Raw genomic sequence first — 22358 nt, forward strand, 5'->3', positions numbered from 1 at the left:
TTTGATTGGATTAAATTGGGGGATTGCTGTGCAGTGAGGCTGGAGGGGCTGGAAAGGCCTGTTCCGTGCTGTATCTCAATAAATAAAAAATATCTTTGGTGCTAGCTATACTAGCTATAAATATACTAGCTGCTATATCTAGTATTACCTTAGTTATTATGCAGCCGGCACGATATTTGCATTCATCTCCATGAAATCATTTTGCAATGCACTTTGTAAATTAAATAAAATCTAACTTAAATACATAAGTAATCAATGAATAAGATAAGCAGGTGTTTAAACTTATGTAATCTAATTATATATAAAAATTACATTTAATGCAATTTCTAAATTCCTATGTATCTATGCACAGTGTATAAATTCATTTGTTCAATGTTGAGATGTTTCAGAATGCATTATATTTCTCTATTTCAAATCTGGTGTAAAATGTACAGATCATTTTAATCTCCAATTCTGGAGCAACCAAAATATAGATGGACCTAGGAAAACCATTAGGTTTCAAGATTCAGATTAACAACTCTTTAGTGATTGTGTCCTAGTGCCTTGTTGACACACATAGCAGAACTATTTGGAATATTGTGCTCGGTTCTGGTCGCTTCATTATAGGAAGGGTATGGAAGCTTTAGACAGGATGCAGATAAGACTTACCTGGATTCTGCCTGAACTAGAGGGCATATCTGATACTGATAGGTTGAGCAAACTAGGGCTTTTCTCTTTGGAATGAAGGATAAGAGGTAACTTGATAGAGGTGTACAAGATGATAAGAGGCATAGCAGACAGCCAGAGACTTTTTCCCAGGGTGGAAACGGCTAACACAAAGGCCTATATTTTAGGTGATTCAAAGAAAGTATAGGGAGGGTGGGGCGAGGGGATGCCAAAGGTCAGTTCTTTACGCAGAGATTGGTGGGTGCGTGGATGTGCCTCCTGGGGTAGTGATAGAGGCAGATACGTTCGGGGTATTTAAGAAATTCTTAGATAGGCACACGGATGATAGAAAAATGGAGGGCTATGTAGGAGGAAACAGTTACATTGATCTTAGAGTTGATTAAAAGGTCAGCACAACATTTTGGGCCAAAGGGCCTGTACAGTTCTGTAATATTCTGTGTTCTGTTTTATGAAGTTGCTTGAAAGGAAAAGGCAGATCAGATGAGTAATTTATATCTGAGGGATGAAGACGTTTTCCCCTACATCAATAACAGTCATTATTGTCGCCTCAATGACATGTGGTAATAATTTTTAAACCGATGGTCTTGTGTCATTGCGTAGGTTTGCTAGATACAAATTCCCAAACAGCATGACTGGAGTTCCTCCTCCTAGTTCAAGATTATGCGGTGGCGTAACAGATGGCGACAGATACTTTAAAAAATTAATGGAAAAATGTATAGTCTCATCAATGTCTATTGCACTGTCAAAAGGACTTGTATTGTACAGGTTATGTGGGAAGCTTTGAAAGAAGATCTTTATTAATGGCTTGCACTGTGTCACTGTTTTGAGCTAAAATTACTCTTTCATGAAACTGCTGATCAATCAAAACACATTGACAGACATCTGGGAAAGCAGATTGCATCCGATCATGAAGTAATGGAACAACCTAACCCAACTTTTTCACAATTCTTTGTGTTTAGTTTCCCCATTTCCTAATTTGAGTAAGTTCGAAGAAAACTCTTTTACGGATGGATCACCAGTCGTATTGTGTTTGAAGTGCAATTGTTCATCATTCTTCCCCAATGTGTGATGCTTTCATACAGGATTTTAATTTAGCTACTTAATACTTCATGGTATTACTGCTAGTGTTTGATTAAAATCTCCAGCTAACACTAAAATAACAGCTCCTTTTAATTTATTATTGTGTCTAAGATTTTGTAATGTTTGATGTAATACTTTGTGATCTATTATAAATTTATCCCAGACAATGAGTTCACAATCTTTTAAAACTGCTTGCCACTACAGTTCCCCAGCCAGTGTTATATGTTGGTCTTTATTTTTGTCAATTTAATAGGAATTTAATGCAGTTTCTCTCCCTACTTGAGTTGAACTGATGCCTAAAGATGCCACAGCCAAAGTAATCATGCATTGCCTTTGAACTTTTAACAAAGGTAGATTAATCAAGGACATTTTTACTGAGAAACACCCAAAAATAAAAGTTCCTTGTGCTCTATACTTAATAATCAGAAATATTTGAGTAATGTTGTAAATATAATGCTTGATTAAGAATTGCTGTTTGTTTAAAGTAGATTTATTACAGGTTATATGTACAAAGAATGTGATTCGCATATGTCATGACACCACTGCGTTATGTGTGCATGTCTCACTTAAAGTAAAAACAAACGTACACAAATTATCTCTGGGCTCCCTTGTTTTCCTCTTAATTGTTTTTTATGTTTTGATGTTACAAAACATGACAGTGGCAACAAAGAAGTTTTAAATGAACTTTCAACGACTACCTGCCTGTTGAATTAGTGAGTACCAGGTGAAAATAATCATAAATAAAATAAAGAGTAGAAATGGCCGGCTACATTGGGAAGATATACACATTTGATTGCACAATGGATACCTGGATTATATATACTGAGCAGATTGAGCAGTATTTTAAAGCAAATGAATTAGCCAATCAAAAGCAATTGCCAATTTTGCTGAGTGCATTGGGTTCAAAGACATACAGTTTACTTAGAAGTTTGACTACCCCAGCATACCAGCCAAACTGAGCTTTGCTGATATCGTGAAAGTAAAGCAGGTACACTTAGAACTGAAGTTGCTGATTGCAGAACACTTCAGGTTTCATAACTGGAATCAAAAGGAAGGTGAGTCCATTTCAGTTTACGTGGCTGAATTGAAGAGATTGTCCGAGCATTGTCAGTTCAGTAACCGGCCTAATGATGCACTAATAGATCATTTATTTTGTGAAATCTTACAAGAAAGCCTTCAAGAACGGCTCCTGATTGAAGCACAACTTACATTTTTAAAAAACAGATGAAAACAGCACACAGAGATGCCATTGAGCTGCAGTAAGGAAAGAAAGTGAGCATGAACAAAACTGCAATGCCTGGCCTATGAGTTGTGTTACCATTGTGGCAGGGGCTCACGTAAAGCAGACCTATGCAGGTTTAAAAGCAAAACTTGCAGAAAATGCAACAACATAGGACAAAGAGCATGTTGGGTAGACAAAAATAAATGGACCACACAAGGAAGAGAAAAAGATAAAAAGTCAAGTTCCAGTTTCAAAAAAAGAGCGCTAATCTGCATGTTGTTGATGAAAAAATCTGAGTGTGACACGGGACTAGGTAGCCTTGAGGTTTACAATGTGACAACTAACAATAGGTAAGCGATGTTGCTTACATCAGAAGTAAATGGCAAATTAACTAAAACGAAATTGGACACTGGCTCAGCTGTTTCAAGCATTCTACAAAATAAGTCTGAACAGCATTTCAAAGATACTGAACTGAAGCCTGCAGATGTCCAATTAAGAACTTAGACTAGAGAAAAGATAACTCCTGTGGGAATGACATCGGTAACAGTGAAATACAATAACCAACGAGCCTCATTGGCTTGTACGTGGTGAAAACATGAAGGCCGGCAATGCAGGGACACGATTGGCTAAGACAACTACAATTTGATTGGAGATCCATCCACCATTGCAAACCCACATCCCTTGCAATAGAGTCAAATGAAAGTGAATTAAGAAAGGTACTGCATGATGCCATAGCGGTGTTCAAGAATGTTATTGTAAAACTCAAATATTTCAAGGGTAAAATAGTGTTAAATGAAAATGCCACACCCATTTTGCAAAGCCTATCCTGGGGGTTGGCAACCCGCGGCTCCGGAGCCGCAAGCTGCTCTTTCATCTCTGTGCTGCGGCTCCCTGTGGCTTTGGAAAATAAATGGTCAGTATTTAATTAAAATGTATGTTATGTTAGTTTGTTAGTTTTTGAAATGTAATTCTAAATTTGAAGATTATGGTGATCTTGTACAATCTAAATAAAACATTGTGGCGACCCATTTCCTGGCACATCCGAACCGGCTCACAATTAGCCAGCATTCAGGCTAAGGGAGATAGCCTATGGGGGTTTGTGAGTACGTGACTTTTGGAGCATCCGCGCCCATGGAGGGGGCGGGTTGAGGGAGGCTTAAAAGCAAGGCTGTTTAGTTCGAATAAAGTTATCTTTGACTGCAGTTTACTGACTGCATGTAGCACACCGCTACAACGTGTTTTTATCGCTGGCTGTCCAGAGGGGAGGTGCTGAAACGCTTTGTCGCGTGTCTGGAAGAAGTGAAAATTTTCCTGGGCAGCAAAGGGCTCACCTTTCCTAAGCTGGAACAGCCAAAGTAGCTGGAAAATCTACACTTCATGATAGACATGACAGCGCACCTGAACACGCTGAACACAGCTCTTCAGGGGAAAGGACGCACAGCCCTGCACATGTTGGAGGATGTTTTGGCATTCGGGCGCAAGTTGACAGTGCTTGCCAGAGATTTACAGAAAGGCACATTGTCTCACTTCCCCAATTTGAGAGAGTTCAAACAAGGTCACGACATGATAAATTCGGAGTATTTACATTCTGCAATCATCGCAATGCAAACATCGTTTGGGAAACGCTTCTGTGAGTTCAGAGAGGAAAAAAACACATTATCCTTCCCGGTCACTCCCCTGAGCATCGATCCATCCCTACTGAATACGACTGCATTGGCAGGTGTGAGTCAACCTGATCTTGAGATGGAACTGGCCGACATAGCCGACAAAGACATATGGGTGTCCAAGTTTAGATGTTTGACAGCAGACCTTGAAGATGTTGCCTGTCAGAAGGCCGTTCTTGCTCAGAATCACAGATGGAGTGATATTGAAAACCTCCCCAAACCGGACAAACTTGTGTTTGAAACATGGTATGCTATCCCCAACATTTATGTAAACATTAAAAAGTATGCGCTTGGAGTCCTGTCGATCTTTGGATCCACATATGTATGTGAGCAGGTGTTCTCCAACATGAACTTTATTAAAAACAAACATCGCGCACGCCTCACAAATGACAGCTTGCGATCCTGTGTAAAGATGAAGGTGACGTCATACAGCCCTAATGTGCAGACGCTGTGCGCTGAGATCCAGGAGCAGAAATCCCATTAACCAAGTATGATAAATATTTTAATTGCCTATTATTTTACGTATATTCATATTTTTTCATTGTTCAGTGAAATAGTCCTTTTATTTTTCAGGTTGACAGCTGGCTGACGTTATTTTTGGTTTGCTGCTGGCGGAAAATTTAAGTTCGGCATTTTTCATAAATACAAGAAGGACTCAAATAGACATTGAGTATTTTACTTAAAAGTAACCTTCAACCCAAGGTCTTTTTTTCGGAGTTCAAAATGTTTTTGTTGCATGCAGAAATGTAATTTCATTTTCTCTGCAGGAGTTCATCGATTTCATAAATGCAACACATTATAGTTTGTTTATACATAGCATAAAGGCAAAAAAAAACATTGTATGCAGTGTTATTTCATTTTAAATGTCAAACGGGTTTTGTGGCTCCCAGTGTTTTCTTTTCTGTGGGAAACGGGTCCAAATGGCTCTTTCAGTGGTAAAGGTTGCTGATCCCTGGCCTATCCAGTTCCTTATACAATCTGTGATAAAGTTGACAATAGACAATAGGTGCAGAAGTAGACCATTCGGCCCTTCGAGCCTGCACCGCCATTTTGAGATCATGGCTGATCATCTACTATCAATACCCAGTTCATGCCTTGTCCCCATATCCCTTGATTCCCCTATCCATAAGATATCTATCTAGCTCCTTCTTAAAAGCATCCAGAGAATTGGCCACTGCCTTCTGAGGCAGTGCATTCCAGACCCCCATAAGTCTCTGGGAGAAGAAGTTGTTTCTTAACTCTGTCCTAAATGACCTGCCCCTTATTCTCAAACCATGCCCTCTGGTACTGGACTCTCCCAGCATCTGGAACATATTTCCTTCCTCTATCTTGTCCAATCCCTTAATAATCTTATATGTTTCAATCAGATCCCCTCTCAATCTCCTTAATTCCAGCATGTACAAGCCCAGTCTCTCTAACCTCTCTACGTAAGACAGTCCAGACATCCCAGGAATTAACCTTGTGAATCCACGCTGCACTTCCTCTACAGCCAGGATGTCCTTCCTTAAACCTGGAGACCAAAACTGTACGCAATACTCCAGGTGTGGTCTCACCAGGGCTCTGTACAAATGCAAGAGGATTTCCTTGCTCTTGTACTCAATTCCCTTCGTAATAAAGGCCAACATTCCATTAGCCTTCTTCACTGCCTGTTGCACTTGCTCATTCACCTTCAGTGACTGATGAACAAGGACTCCTAGATCTCTATGTATTTCTCCCTTACCTAACTCTACACCGTTCAGATAATAATCTGCCTTCCTGTTCTTACTCCCAAAGTGGATAACCTCACACTTATTCACATTAAACGTCATCTGCCAAGTATCTGCCCACTCACCCAGCCTATTCAAGTCACCCTGAATTCTCCTAACATTTTCATCACATGTCACACTGCCACCCAGCTTAGTATCATCAGCAAATTTGCTGATGTTATTCTCAATGCTTTCATCTAAATCGTTGACGTAAATGGTAAACAGCTGTGGTCCCAATACCGAGCCCTGGGGCACCCCACTAGTCACCACCTGCCATTCCGAGAAACACCCATTCACCGCTACCCTTTGCTTTCTATCTGTCAACCAGTTTTCTATCCATGTCAATGTCTTCCCCCCAATGCCATGAGCTTTGATTTTACCCACCAATTTCCTATGTGGGACCTTATCACTGTTGGCAGTGAGCTAGATCACTGGAAGGCTGAAGGAACCATTTAGAAGGTTGAGTGGAGCCTTTGGTCAATACCAGTGGTCCCAGTAGCTAGGAACAATAGATCAGTCAAGATCAGTGGTGTTTTTTAGGTCAGCATCAACCCAGTGCTGGAAGTAGATCAATACCCAGAACCTGAGATTGTTGCAGAGCCACAAGATTCACTTGCTAGCAAAGATATTATCCGACAACAGTAAGAAATCCTCCACAGAAGTTAAATCTTTACGCATGGATGGGAAAATTTTAAATTTACTATGCTGTGGATACCTATACAGTAGTTGTATTATATAGTATATACTGTATACAAGTATATAAGTTGAGATGCATTCTATATTGAATTGGTGTTTATAGCTAAACAGGGAGGACTGTTGTGTATTTAATAATCAGTAATATGTGAGTGATATTCTAAATATATTATTTGATTAAGCATTTTTGTTTGTTAAAATAATTCATTATGGGTTATACGTATGAAGATCGGAAATGGCATGCACCTGTAACAGCACCACATCATATGCGTACGCCTCACTTAAAGTAAAAATGAACGTTCCCGAATTATCTCACATTTCTCTTGTTTTCCTTTTAATTATTTTTATGTTTTAGAGTTACAAAACATAACACCTTGATCATTGTGAATAGCCTCTTAATTGTATCTAATGAATTTCTTTGGTATCTTACCAAACATGTTTTTTTCTCTCTGTTAGGCTTGTCTAACTAGTCTAAATCATCAAACACGAGGATATCTGCAGATGCTGGAAATTCAAACGTCAGGACAAATGGTCCCGGCCCTAAACGTCGACAGCGCTTCACCCTATAGATGCTGCCTAGCCTGCTGCGTTTAACCAGCATTTTGTGTGAATGTAGTCTAAGTCATAGCTGGTCTCTGACAGAACCCTGACACACAAATTTTCACCCGTTCTTTTGTGGCTCAGGTACTATAGATAAAATGCTTTGGTCGGGTCCACACAAATATTTAGCAACTCAAAAGTAGGTCTGGAAAAATTGCATCAATTTTCAGTAGGGGCAATTAACACTCCGCCGCAGAAGGGCCTCCAGGGAGGGTTGAGAGAAAGCTAATTGTCATGCTGAATTTAGCTTACATGAAAAATTTCAGATTTTTGGAATGCTTTATTACTGAGTCTTGCTTGGAGCACAAGGGATGTACAAACATTCTATTTTATGATTGGATAGATTAAGGGAAAAAGAATAACCAAGAAAAGAGAAGGGCCCATGATGGACAACAGAGGAACTCTGTACATGGAGTCAGAAGGTATAGGTGAGGCCCTAAATGAGTACTTCTCTGTGGTACTCACAAAGAAAAAGAGGCTATTTGGCCCATTATGACTGCATTTGTTTTCCACAAGAAGAAACCTATCTGTCTCGGCCCCACATCTCTTTTCTCCATCTACCCAACACTCATACTAAACCCCTTCATGGAGGAATGACTCAGGATGACAACAGTAAGAAATAAAGTAACATAAGTTACACACACAAAATGCTGAAGTAACTCAGCAGACTTGGCAGCATCTATGGAAAAGATTAAACAGTCAATGTTTTGGGCCAAGACCTTTTATCACGCAAGAACACAAGTTATACTTTTCACTATAATGCACAACACTGTACTTCACCTAGTGCTAGTACTCTCTGCAACAATTTTCTCTTCATTTAAAGTCTACTATTCAACATACAAGTCATACGAGCCTTAATTACACTACCTGATTATTACCATCGTCATCATCAGAAGATCAGGGTGCTGCACTGGAGAACACAAGAGAAAAGGCTTATCACAGTAAGGGTTGTGTATCTACTATCTAGCATTTCAAGCAAGAAACTGCTGAATGTACTAAGCTTCAGTTTCTGCGGATGTCATTACTGACATCACTAATTCCACAGAAACCACCCTCAAGTTACTTGTGGATGCCTGTGGCTATTTTTTATATAAAAAAAAATTTGCATCACAACACATGAATTTATGGCAATTGGCTCAGGCTTATTTCATCTTATTACCAAGGCAAATAACATGCAGTGAACTCAGGACAATGAAAAACATTCCCCTTTGAAAAACCAGCAACTTTTTTTTCTCTCTCTTTGGGATGTTAAGTCACTTCCTTTGTTTACAGAAAGGCTACAGTACACTCTGATTCCACAGCTTCCTGCCACCTACCTTCGCATGCTCTTGATTCTGTTGGTCTTTTTCCGGTCATGTTTCCTTTTCAGAACATTGCAAAAAAAAACTGTTTTCTGCATTCATGGTTTTCACATATAGATATAATAAAAAGCAAGGTTCCCTTGCACACCATCACAGGTTGCCTCCATACAAACTAGAGGACAAATGACTGTGATGCTAAGTACAGCTGATATCATCATATTTAAGTTTGCTGATGGCACTACTGTTGTTGACCAAATCAAAGGTGGCATTGTATCAACATATAGGAGGGAGATTGAAAATTTGATGGAATGGTGTCACAACAACCTCTCACTCAATGACAGCAAAACCAAAGAGCTGATTATTGACTACAGGAGGAAGAAACCAGAGGTTTATAAGTCAGTCCTCATTAGGGGACTTGAGGTGGAGAGTATCAGTAACTTTCCTTGGCGTTATCATGTCAGAGAATCTGTCCTGGGACCAGCACATAAGTGCTATTACAAGGAAGGAGTTAGCACTGGTTCGGCACATCATTGAAAACTTTCAAAAACTTGGATAGTGGACAGTATCCTGACTGGCTGCATCATGTCATGCACTGGAAATATCAATACCCAAGAACAGAAAATTCTACAAAAAGTTGTGGATACATCCAAGTCCATCACCGGTAAAGACCTCTCCACCACTGGGCACATCAACAAGTAGCACTGCCACTAGAAAGCAGCATCTGTCATCAAGGATCCCTACCACCCAGGCCATGCTCTCTTCCTGCCGCTAGTATCAGGGAGGAATCTTGTCCCACACCGCAAGGTTCAAGAACAGTTAACTCCCATCAACCAACAGGCTCCTGAACCAACAGATTCCACAACCTAGAGACTCTATTTCAAATACTCTACAAAATTCAAATAAAATTTATTATTGAAGTATACTTTATATATGTCACCATATACAACCCTGAGATTCATTTTCTTGCAGGCAACTCAGAAAATCCATAATAGAATAATAACCATAATAAAGTCAATGAAAGACCATGCCAACTTGGGGGTTCAATCAGTATGCAAAAGACAACAAACTGTGCAAATACAAAAAGGAAAAAAAAATATCAAGAACATGAAGTGAAGAGTCCTTCAAATAGAGTCCATAGTTTGTGGAAACATTTCAATGATGGGGTGAGTGAAGTTGAATTAAGTTATCCCCTTGGGTTCAGGAGCCTGATGGCTGAGGAATAAAAACTGTTCTTGAAGCTGGTGTGAGTCCTGAAGCTCCTGTACCTTCTTCCTGATGACAGCAAGAGACAGCACATCTTGGGTGGTGGGAGCTCCTAATGATGGATGCTGCTTTCCTGTGACAACGCTTTGTGTCAATGTGCTCAATGGTGGAGAGGCCTTTACCAGTGATGGACTAGGCCATATCCAACACATCTCTATAGTAGTTTGTCAGTGTTTAAGATGTCATGCTGAAGCTTCGCAAACTCCTAAGGAAGCAAGGGTGCTGCTGTGCTTTCTTTGTAAGTACTCTTACGTGCTAGGCCCAGGACAGGTCCTCCAAAATGATAACACCGAGGAATTCAAAGTTGCTGACTCTCTCCACCTCTGATTCTCCAATGAGGACTCTGTTTCTGGACCATGGACCTCTGGTTTCCTCCTCCTGGTCTATAATCAGCTCCTTGGTTTTGCTGACATTGAGTAAGAGGTTGTTGTTAAGGTACCACACAGCCAGATTTTCAATCTCTCCCCTATATGCTGATTGACCACCACCTTTGATTCGGCCTATGAGGTCGGCAGCAAACGAATATGGCATTGGAGCTGTACATAGCCACAACTCATGTTCCCAGTATTATTTATATATTTAGTTATTTTGTATTATTATCGCATTTGCACAGTTTGTCTTTGACAAATTCGTTGTTTATCAGTCTTATTGATTCTATTGTATTTCTTTGTTCTGTGAATGTCTGTGAGAAAATGAATCTCAAATAGCATATGACAACAGATACATACTTTGATAATAAATAAATTTACTTTTTAATTATTTATTTACATTATTTATTTATTAGCTCCAGTTGTACCAGATGCTTTCTCACCTCTCAATATGCCCATTTTTAGTTCAGCCACAACAACAGGGATCAACTGGCTATACAACATAAAAACATACAAAACAGAGGGAAGAATAGGAAATTCTGTCACTGAGGCCTGCTCTGCCATTCAATAAAATCATGTCTGATCTTTTAATCAAAGTCATATTCTTTCATTAAACCCATACTCCCCGATTCTGTCAAAATTTAATCCATTAATCTGATTTGAAGTATTCAAGGAATGAAGCCCTTAAGCAATGAACTGTAAGGATTCACCACATTCTGAATGAAGAAATTTCTTTTCATCTCCATCCTGAATGACCATTTGAGAACGTGATGACATTTTCAGATACAGGTTTCCCTCACTATCTGAAGGTAGAGTGTTCCTATGAAATGGTTCGTAAGCTGGAATGTTGTAAAATGAATAAGCAATTACCATTTATTAATATGGGAAAAATTTGAGAGCATTCCCAGACCCAAAAAAATAACCTACAAAATCATGCCGAGTAACACATAAAACTTAAAATAACAGTAACATATAGTAAAAGCAGGAATTATATGATAAATACACAGCCTATATAAAGTAGAAATACTTTCCTGAAATCATTGCAGCACAGTCTAGCACAGTGAAAATTTCACTACGAGGCGCTACTAGCATAGCGGAAGCACTCTCTCCAGTAACCTTTAAGCTATGAAGCTGCCAAATCATACCAAATAACACATAAGAATACATAGCTTATATACAGTAGAAATAATGTACGTGCAGTTTAGTTTCACTTACGGGAATCGAGAAGACAGCGAGCACAGTGATGATGGTGTGTTAGGCTGAGTCATCAGAGGTTGCAGTGCTCGGCAATTTTTTCCAATAAATTACAATTTCATCACAGTTAAATACTTGCTTATATGAAATTATACGAATAACCACCTTCTGTAATTATTTTCTTCAGTTTTGTTTCAGTATCAGCCAAAGCTCTCTCTCCAGTAAACATTAAACTATGAAGCTGCCCAAAAGTTCCCAGCAGACGAAAAGAGACCACAAGCAGAACCAATAGTAACATTGGCAACTTTCAAGATTCTTTATTGTCGGCAAGTTCAATGTGTGGACAATGTTGACTTTGTTGACCAGGATCAAAACATTTAATTACGTCCAGTTTTACGCTAAGTGTAACAGCCCTACGAGCTTTCTTAGGCCTTTCCAAAACCTTAGGACACATCTTGCTAACAGATGCACAAAATAAATCGAGATAAAGCAAAAATGCTTACAGGCAAGTGTTTAAGCAATGGCGGCTAGAATGCAGTTCCGGGGAAGGAGCTTGGCTTGCCCACTGCCTTTTCTCGTAAAAACGAAAACTCTTTAGTTAGCGAAAACAGGTAACTAATGTAGGTCTTTCGTAAAAGCAAGGTGACATAAGCAAACATTCGGAAAACGGGGGCCACGTGTACCTCAGTCAGGGGAAACAACAGCAAATGATCTTGATGCCGCAGCAGCTCAGCATCAGTAAAATCAAAGAACTGACTGTAGACTTCAGAAAGGGTAAGACAAGGGAACACACACTCATAAAGGGATCATAGAGGGTGAGCCGTTGCAAGTTCCTGAGGGTGTCAACATCTCTGAGGATCTACCCTAGGCCCAACATACTGATGCAGTTACAAAAAAGAACGACAGTAGCTACACTTCCTTTGAAGTTTGAGGAGATTTAGTATGTCACCAATGGCACTTGCAAATTTTTACAGATGTTACGTGGAGAGCATTCTAACTGGTTGCATCATTGTCTGGTATGGGGGGGTGTGGCCACTGCACAGGGTTGAAATAATCTACAGGAAGTTATAAGTATCCAAGATATCTTCAAGGAGCGATGCCTCAAAAGGGTGCCATTCATCAGTAAGGACCCCCATCACCCAGGACATGCCCTCTTCTCATTGTTACCATCACAGAGGAGATACAGAAGCCTGAAGGCACACACTCAACAATTCAGGAACAATTTCTTCCCCTCTGCCAACCATTTTCTGAATGGACATTGAACCCATGAACGCTACCTCACTACCTTTTTATTCCACTCTTTTTGCACTATATGTTTTATTTATATATACACACACACACACACACACACACACACACACACACTTCTGACTGTAATTTATAACTTTTACTTTTGTTTATTGCAATGTACTGCTGCTGCATAACAACACATTTCATGACATATGCCAGTGATATTAAACCAGATTCTGATTACACTGCCTTTGTCAAGTCCTGGAATAATTTTGCTTACTTCTACAAGATCATCTCTCACACTTCTAAATACAAGAGAATACAGACTCAGCCTTTTTAATCTCTTTTCATTACAAACCTACCATCCTAAAAATCGATCCAGTAAGCCATTGCTGTTCATGTTTTTCTGCAAGTATTTCTTTCGTTTGGTAGGAATTCATGATATTCCAAATGCAGTCTCATCAAACCCTTCATAACGAAAGCAAGATATATCTACTTTTGTACTGAAAGTGACTAGTATTAAAGGCCAATAAACCATTTGCTTTCCTAATTGGCTTGCTAACCCTGCACATTAACTTGCAGTAATTGGTGTACCAGATCCCTCTGAAAACCAATATTTTTCAGCTTCCCATTATTTAGAAGAATAATTCTATCTTTGTATTTTTCAAGCAACAAATGATCTCACAGCTTTTCACATTAAAATTCACTTATCTAGTCACCTCGCCTGCCTGTATCCCTCACAAGTCTCTTGCATTCCCCTTACAGTCCACACAGCTGCCTAGCTTTATACAATCAGAAAACTTTGGCTATGTTAAGCTTCATTCCCCCAACTGAATCATTTTATTTATTAATTTATTGAGATACAGTGTGGAATAGGCCTTTCCAGTCCCTCGAGCCATGCGACCCAGCAATCCCCCAATTTAATCCTAGCCTAATCACAGGACAATTTACAATGATCAATTAACTTATCAACCGGTATGTCTTTGGACTGTGAGAGGAAACTGGAATACCCAGAGTAAACCTACGTGGTCACTTGGAGAGTTTACAAACTCCTTACAAACAGCAATGGGAATTGAATCCAGGTCGCTGGTACTGTAAAGCATTGTGCTAACCACTGTGTTACTGTGCTGCCCTAATCATTAATACAGACTGTTAACAGATTGGTTTCCAGCAACCCACAGGACATAACCTCCCAACCTGAAAATAATCTGATCTTCCCTTGTGTCAAAGGTTCCCAACCTGGAGTCCATGGATCCCTTGGTTAATGGTAGGGGCCCATAGCATTAAAAAAAAGATAGGAAACCCCTGCCTTATGACAATTAACCACACCAATTTATTACTCTCAGTGTTACACACTCTGGAGATTTCCAAAAGTTCAATTGTACATCAGCCAGTTTGCCATACTTGCTTATTACATTCTCACAATACTTCAACAGAAACATTAAACGTTTTTGCCCCCAAACAAGCGAAAATCTGCAGATGTTGGAAATCCGAGCAACGCACACAAGAAGCTGGAGGAACTCAGCAGGCCAGGGAGCATCTATAAAAAAAATCTACAGTCAACATTTCATGCCGAAACCCTTCGGCAGGAGCTGCTGAATTCCTCCAGCATTTTCTGTGTGTGTTGCAAACATTTTTGCCCATTCATAAATACAAATCCATTGTTATTTGACGAGTGCCTTGTTACCACCTCCTTGATGATACATTCCAGCATTTCCCTACTTCTGTTTTGAGTAACAAGCAAAGGTGACAATAGGATTGAGATCAACAGTAACATGTTACATAGAACGCAGAACAGTGCAGTATAGGAACAGGTGCTTTTGCCCACTGTGTTGTGCTGAACTAAGTAACATTTATCAAGAACCGTCACCCCATCCACAACAGGCAGGATTTCTAGCTATTTTAATTCCACTCCTATTCCCATTCCAACACGTTAGTCCAGGGCCTCCTCTACTGCCATGATGAGAACACTCTCAGTTTGAAGGAGCAACTGCTCTTATTCCAACTGGATAGCCTCCATCCTGATGGCATGAATATTGATTTCTCCAACATCCGGGAATTTCTTTCCCTTCGCCTTCTGTCATTTTCCATTCCACATTCTGGCTGTCCTCTTATCCCTTCTCCTCACCTGTCCATCACCTTCCTCTGGTGCCCCTCCTCCTTCCCTTTCTCCCTTGGTTCACTCTCCTCTCCTATTCAATTCCTCCTTTACCCATTTTACCTTTTTCACTGTCAGGTTTAAGGTGGCACTGGTAAGACACAGTGGCACTTTACTGGCTCTGTGCTTGGGTACAGGCCAATGTTTGGCCGTTGCCAGAGTGGACAGGGCTGAGCAAGAAATGAGCCAATACTTGGCTGATTTAAGCACCGGGCCAGATTGAAATGGGGGGATGTTGGTACCAGAGGCGAGGGGTCGGGCCAGCGTTCAGCTCGCTACTCCAAAAGGTTTAACCATCAAGGCATTGAACTGAAGCTGTGGCCTGCAACTGGGCTCCTGGTCTGACTGCAGCATTGAAATGGCTTTGTGATTGTGAGCTCACTTTCATGAACTTTAGTACTGAATGTTATTTGCTTTTTATTGTTTGCCGATTTGTTCTTTTTGTCACTCATGAGTGCCTGGCTGTCTTTTTTTTTAAATAAGTTCTATTAGGTTTGTTTTTTTCAGCTGTCTGTAAGAACCAATCAGTCAGAAAGTTACAGTAAATGAAAATTTAAAAAAAACAACTGCAAATACTGGAACATAAAATAAAGAATGATAAGGACAAATTTCACAGCTGTATAGAGTATACATATTTTATAATAAATGTACTTTGAACCTCTCAGCTTCCTACTTCATTCCTCCTCCGCCCAGCCACCCACCTTACCCTTCACTTGGTTTCACCTATCACCTACAGGTTTGTACTCATTCTCCTTCTCCCACATTCTTATTCTGACCTTTCCAGTCCTGATGAAGGGTCTTGGCCCAAGATATCAACTGTTTATTCCTTTCCAAACATGCCGCCTGACTCTGTTCCTCCAGCATTTTGTGTGTGTTAGATCTATCTAATCCTGTCTACCTGTGTGTGATCCATATCTCTCTGTTCTCTACATATGCATGTGCCTATCTAAGAGCCACTTAAATACTTCTATCTTTTCTGGATCCAGTGTCTCCCATGTTAATGCATTCCAGGCACGCACCACTATTTTTAAAAATAACTTACCCTGCCCATCTCCTGTGAACATTCCCCCCTCACCTTATATATACATCCTCAAATATTAGAAATTTTGAGCCTAGGGAAAAGATACCAGCTGTCCACTCTATAACTTTTGTAATCTTCTAACTTTTCTATCAGCTCTCCCCTCAGTATCCGTTGGTCCAGAGAAAACAACCCCTTGTATGACCAACTTCTCCTCATAACACATGCCCACTAATCCAGGTAGCATCCTGGTGAACCTCCTTGGACCCTCTCCATAGCCTTGTCATCCTTCCAATAATGCAGTGACCAAAATTGAATGCAAAACTACAGATGTGACCAGCACCATAACTTCCTGACTCCTGAACTCAACGCTTCAACTAATAAAGGTAACCATGCAATATGCCTTCTTTACCAACCTATTGATATCAATATCCCTCTGTACATCTATACTGTTAAGGATCATTACCATTAACTATGAACTGTCCAAGGTACAATACCTTCCATTTGCCCAGAATAAACTCCATCGGCCATTTCTCTGCCCAGATCTACTCGTATCTCCTGCTGTATTCACTGGCAACCTCCTACATGATCCACAACACCGCCAACCCTTGTGTCATCCACAAACTAACTAACCCACCCATCCATGTTTGCATGCAAGTCATTTACATATACAATAAATAGCAGAGATCCCAGTACAGGACCCTGCAGAACACCACTAATCACAGACCTCCAGCCAGAATAAGACCCGTCAACCATGATCCTCTGTATTCTACAGACAACCAAACCCTGATTCCAAGTGGCAATTCACAATGGATCCCGTGCATCTAAATCTTCTGAATGAGGGACCTTGTGAAATGCCTTACTAAAATCCATTCTTTAAAATCCTTTCTAAAATCCACCAGAAAGCATCCGCTGCTCTACCTCCATCAATCATCTTTATCACCTGCTAGAAATACTCAATCAGGTTAGATATGATCTACCTCACACAAAGCCAAGCTGTCCCTAATTCGGCCATGTTTTTCCAAAGATTCAAAGAAAATAGAACATTAGAGTATTGGACAAGCTATTCAACCCATTATGTTGTGTTGATCTTAATGCCAAGTTATAGTAAATGTACTCCTGCTATGTATTAGCCATATCCCTCCATTTCCTTCATATTGATTTGCTATTGAACTCCACTAAACTGCCTGTTTCCACTACCACACCTACCTACCACTCCCTGTGCTTAAAACTTGCTCCTCACTTCACTTTTAAACTACCATTCCTCCCTCCCCTCACTGAGTGTATGTTCATGGTCTTCTGCTGCAATAGCCCATTCACTTTAAGGTTTGATCTGTAATGCATTCAATGTTCTTCTGCACACCACTGTTGCGATGCGTGGTTAGTTGAGTTCCTGTCAGCATCAACCACTCTGGCCATTCTCCTCTGACGCCTCTCATTTACAAGGCGTTTTCACCCAGAAAACTGCAGTTAAATAGATGTTTTTGCACCACTTACTGTAAACTCTAAAGACTGCTGTGCCTGAAAATCCCAGGAGATCAGCAGTTTCTGAGGTATTCAAACCACCCCATCTGGCACCAACAATCATTCCACAGTCAAAGTCACTGAGATCACATTCCTTCCCCATTCTGACGTTTGGTCTGAAGAATAACTGAATCTCTTCGACCATGTCTGCATGCTTCTGTGCATTGAGTTGGTGCCATATGGTTAGCTAATTGAATATTTGCATTAGCGAGCAGTTGTATAGGTATACCTAATAAGGTGGGGCCACTGGGTATATATTGCCAGCCCTTCATTGTCACTAAGTTTAAATCCTGGAACTCTCTACCCAATAGCACTATAAAGTGTACAGAAAACTTCTCACTGCCATCTTCATAAGGATAATTAGTGATGGGAAATAAACCTTGGTTTGACAACGATACAGATTCCAAAAAAAATTAATAAATTGGCAAAGTTAAGTATCAAAGCTGAAAGGACAAAAGTCCATTGTTCCCTCCGGTCAGGTTTGGAAAAAAATCAGAATAATTTCTGGGTTAGACATTGCTGGCAGTTCTGTTTTGATTGTTAACTATAGCACCAGCTCTTAACTGGCTGATGATCAAACATGAACCTTCACCTGTATTTCATGAGTCTTTAGCTCACATGGTCAGGTCACATCATTTCTCACATGTATCACAAAGTCTTGCTATGTGCGTAGGCTGGCTACCTGTCAACTGCAGTAATGCAATTTGACACTCCTACTAGAATAAACTTGCACCTTCCACAGCTCCTTAACCACACATAACATGGTTCATTGGACATGGAAATCTCTGCTCGTGTCAGCAGTTTTGTGCCTGGGAGTAGAAGAACTTCCTTTTAGAACTGAAAGACACGGAGACACCAATTTCTTCCAGTCTCTCATTCCAGTTTTCAACAATCCTTGTTTTAATCAAGAGCTGAGATACCCTAAACAGATCTGGAGCATTTCCCATATGTTGACTCCATAGTTACTATGAACATAAGACCATAAGACACAAGAACAGAATTAGGCCATTCAGCCCATTGCGTCTTTGCCATCTTTCAATCACGGCTGAGTTATTTTCCCTTTCAACTGCATTCTCCTACCTTCTCCCCATAACCTTAACAACCAAGAAATTATGAACCCCTGCAAATTCACCACCCTCTGGCTAAAGAAATTCCTCCTTACTTCTGTTCTAAAGAGATGTCCTTCTTCTCTGAGGTTGTGCCCTCTGATCCTAGACTCTGTCACTAATGGAAACATCCTCTCCACCTCCACTCTGTCTAGACTTTTCAATATTCGGTAGGTTTCAATGAAATTCCCCCGTCATTCTTCTAAACTCCAGCAAGCAGAAGCCCAGAGCCATCAAACACACCTCATATGTTATCCCTTTCATTCCCAGATCATTCTCATAAATCTCCTCTGGATCCTCTGCAATGCCAGCAGATAAGATGATAAGACCTAGGAGCAGAAGTAGACCATTCAGCTCATCGATTTTGTTCTGCCATTCTATCATGGCTGATTTAGTAACCCTCTAAACCTCATTCTCCCACCTTATTCCTGTAACCTTTGACTCACTGATTAATCAAACTGTTCTTTAAATATACCCAATGACTTGACCTACACAGCTGCCTGTGGCAAAGAATTCCATGGATTCACAGTAGGTTGCAATGAAATTTCCCCATCATTCTTCTAAACTCCAGCAAGCTCAGGCCCAGAGCCACCAAACACACTTTATATGTTAACTCTTTCATTCCTGGGATCATTATCATGAACCTCTCTGGACTTTCTCCAATGCCAGCACATCCTTCCTTACTAAAAGGGCCCAAAATAGCTCACAGTACTCAAAGTGTGGTCTGACTAATGCTCAGTAAAGCCTCAGCATTACATCCTTGCTCTTGTATTCTAGTCCTCTCGAAATTGATGCTAACATTGCATTTGCCTTCCTTAGCACAACTCAACCTGTAAGTTAACCTCTACATTTAGGGAATCCTGCATGAGAACTCCCAAGTCCCTCTGACCTCCTATTTTTGAATTTTATCATCATTTCAAAATAATCCACATCTTTATTCTATCAGCCAAAGTGTATGACCATGCTCTTCACTACATTACATTCCATCTGCCATTTCTTTGCCCATTCCCCAATCTGTCCTTCTGCAGACATCCTGCTTCCTGCCTTTCCACCTATTTTCATATTGTCCACAAAGCCATTAATTCTTTCATTGATGAACAATATGAAAAGAAGTATTCTCAACACTGACCCTTGTGGCACACCTCTAGTCACTGGCAGCCAACCAGAAAAGGCCCTATTTAGTCCCAGTCTTTGCCTCCTGTTAGTCAGCCAACTTTCTATCCATTCTAGTACCTTTCCTGTAATACCATAGGCTTGTATTTTGATTATTTTGTATTTGTATTATGTGCAGCACTTTGTCCAACACCTTCTGAAAATCCAAATAAACATTTATCTATCCTGCCTGCTATTTCCTCAAAGAACTCAAACAGATTTGTCTGACAAGATTTCCCATTTAGAAAACTGTACTGACTTTGGCCTATTTCATCATGTGACTCCAAGTACATCCATAACAATCAATTCCAACATCTTTCCAACCACAGAAGTCAGGCTAACTAGCCTACAATTTCCTGTACTCTACCTCCCTCCTTCTTAAACACTGGAGTGACATGTGCAGTTTTCCAGTCCTTTGGAACCATTCCAGAATCTAGTAATTCTTGAAAGATTATTACTAATGCCTCCACAATCTCTTCAGCTAATCCTTTGAAAACCCCGGGGTGCAGTCCATTTGATCCAGGTGACTTATCTACCTTCAGACCTTTCAGCTTCCCAAAGCACCTTTTCCTTAGTAATGGCAACTACATTCAATTCTGCCCCGACATTCTCGTATTTCTGGCATTTAGCTAATGTCTTCCACAATGATGACTGATGCAAAATCCTCTGCCACATCTTTGTCCCACATTACTCTCTCTCCAGCATCATTTTCCAACGGTCCAATATCCACTCATCTTTCTTTTACTTCTCATACATCTAAAAAATTTGGTAACCTCTTTTATATTATTGGCTATCTTACCTTCATATTTCATCTTCTCTCTTTCTGTGGCTTGTTTAGTTGCCTTATCTTAATTTTAAAAGCTTCCCAATCCTTTACATGCCCACTAATTTTTGGTATATTATATGCCCTCTCTTCAGCTTTTATGCTGTATTTGACTTCCCTTGTCAGCCATGGTTACCTCATCCTCTCTATAGAATACTTCTATGGGATATCTTTCCTACGCCTTCCATATTGCCTCTAGAGCCTCCAGCTTTTGCTGTTCTGCCATCACCCCTGCTGGTGTTCCCTTCTAATCTGCTTTGGTCAGCTCCTCTCTCACACCACTGTAATTTCCTTTATTCCACTGTATACTGATACATCTGACTTCAGCTTCTCCTTCTCAAACTGCAGGGTGGATTCTTTCAAATTATGATCTCTGCCTCCCAAGGGTTCTTTTAGCTTAAGTTTCCTAATCAAATCTGGGTTATTACATAACACCCAATCCAGAATTGCCATTCCTCTAGTGAGCTCAACCACAAGCTGCTTTGAAAAGCCATCACAAAGTTATTCTACAAATTCCCCCTATTGGGATCCAGCACCAACCACAGTTCCCCAATCAACCTGCATGTTGAAATCTTCTATAATTATTTTAACATTGCCCTTTTGACATGTCTTTTCTACCTCCCCTTGTTATTTGTCGTCCACATTCTGGCAATTGTTCGGAGGTCTATATATAACACCCATCAAGATCTTTTTACCCTTGTAGCTTCTTAACTCTACCCACAAGGATTCTACCTCTTCCAATCCTATATCACTTCCTTCTAAAGATTTGATTTTATTTTTTACCAATAGGGCATCCACATTCCCTCTGCCCACCCACCTCTCTTTTCGATACAATGTGTATCTTTGGATGTTAAGCTCCCAGGCATGATCTTCTTTCATCCATGACTCAGAGATGCCTACTTCATTCCTGCAAATCTCTAACTGTGCTAGAAGATCATCCACCTTACTCCATGTACTGCATGCAGTCAAATATAACATCTTCACTCCTGTATTCATCACCCCTTTTGATTTTGGTCACCTGTTACACTTTAGCTCATCCCACTGACAGTAATTTTGCCCTATCATCTGCCTGTCCTTGTAAACAGGCTCACGCCACACCACATTTACTTGTATACCAATTGCCCCATCCTCAACCCTATCCCATTCCCAGAGCACCAACAGTCTCACCCCTGGGAGAGGAAGAATATTTGAAGATGGACTACACCTGGGGAAAATTTAAAAGACTGACCCAGTACAAAGGAAAATGACAAGCTTTTGTTTGTGGCCTATTTCCCAGGAGGTATAATGGGCTTAAGAAAGCTTAACTACTCAGGAGTTTAATCAGCATTTAAGGAGACAAAATTCAAGTCAATGTTACAAGTTGAAGATTGTCATCACATAATCTGGGAAGGTTAGTTAATCTAAAATTATTGAATTCATTACAGAGTCTTGATCTCTGCAGTACACCTACTTGGAAAATCACATTCCAGTCTGCATCAGAACTGGCTGACTCTTAAGAACTCTTTGTTGGATATGCTAGAATCCTTTTCCCTGGAGCTAAGTCTCTTTACA

General features: G+C 40.2%; 1 protein-coding gene across 2 annotated transcripts in view; it reads right to left on the reverse strand.

The window, feature by feature from the left end:
* The window catches only part of acot7 (acyl-CoA thioesterase 7), a 276045-nt gene that overhangs the window by 249719 nt on the left and 3968 nt on the right, over window positions 1-22358 (reverse strand). The window contains exon 1 of one of the 2 annotated variants that reach the window (XM_059952221.1): window positions 8538-8572. The exons of the other annotated variant lie outside the window; for it this stretch is intronic. Coding sequence (XP_059808204.1) covers window positions 8538-8560 — 23 coding nt within the window. The 5' untranslated portion in view covers window positions 8561-8572. Of the gene's footprint in view, window positions 1-8537; window positions 8573-22358 lie in introns of those variants that run through there. 2 annotated transcript variants of the gene reach the window in all.

The sequence above is a fragment of the Hypanus sabinus genome, chromosome 27 (assembly GCF_030144855.1).
Source record: "Hypanus sabinus isolate sHypSab1 chromosome 27, sHypSab1.hap1, whole genome shotgun sequence".
Lineage (NCBI taxonomy): Eukaryota > Metazoa > Chordata > Chondrichthyes > Myliobatiformes > Dasyatidae > Hypanus > Hypanus sabinus.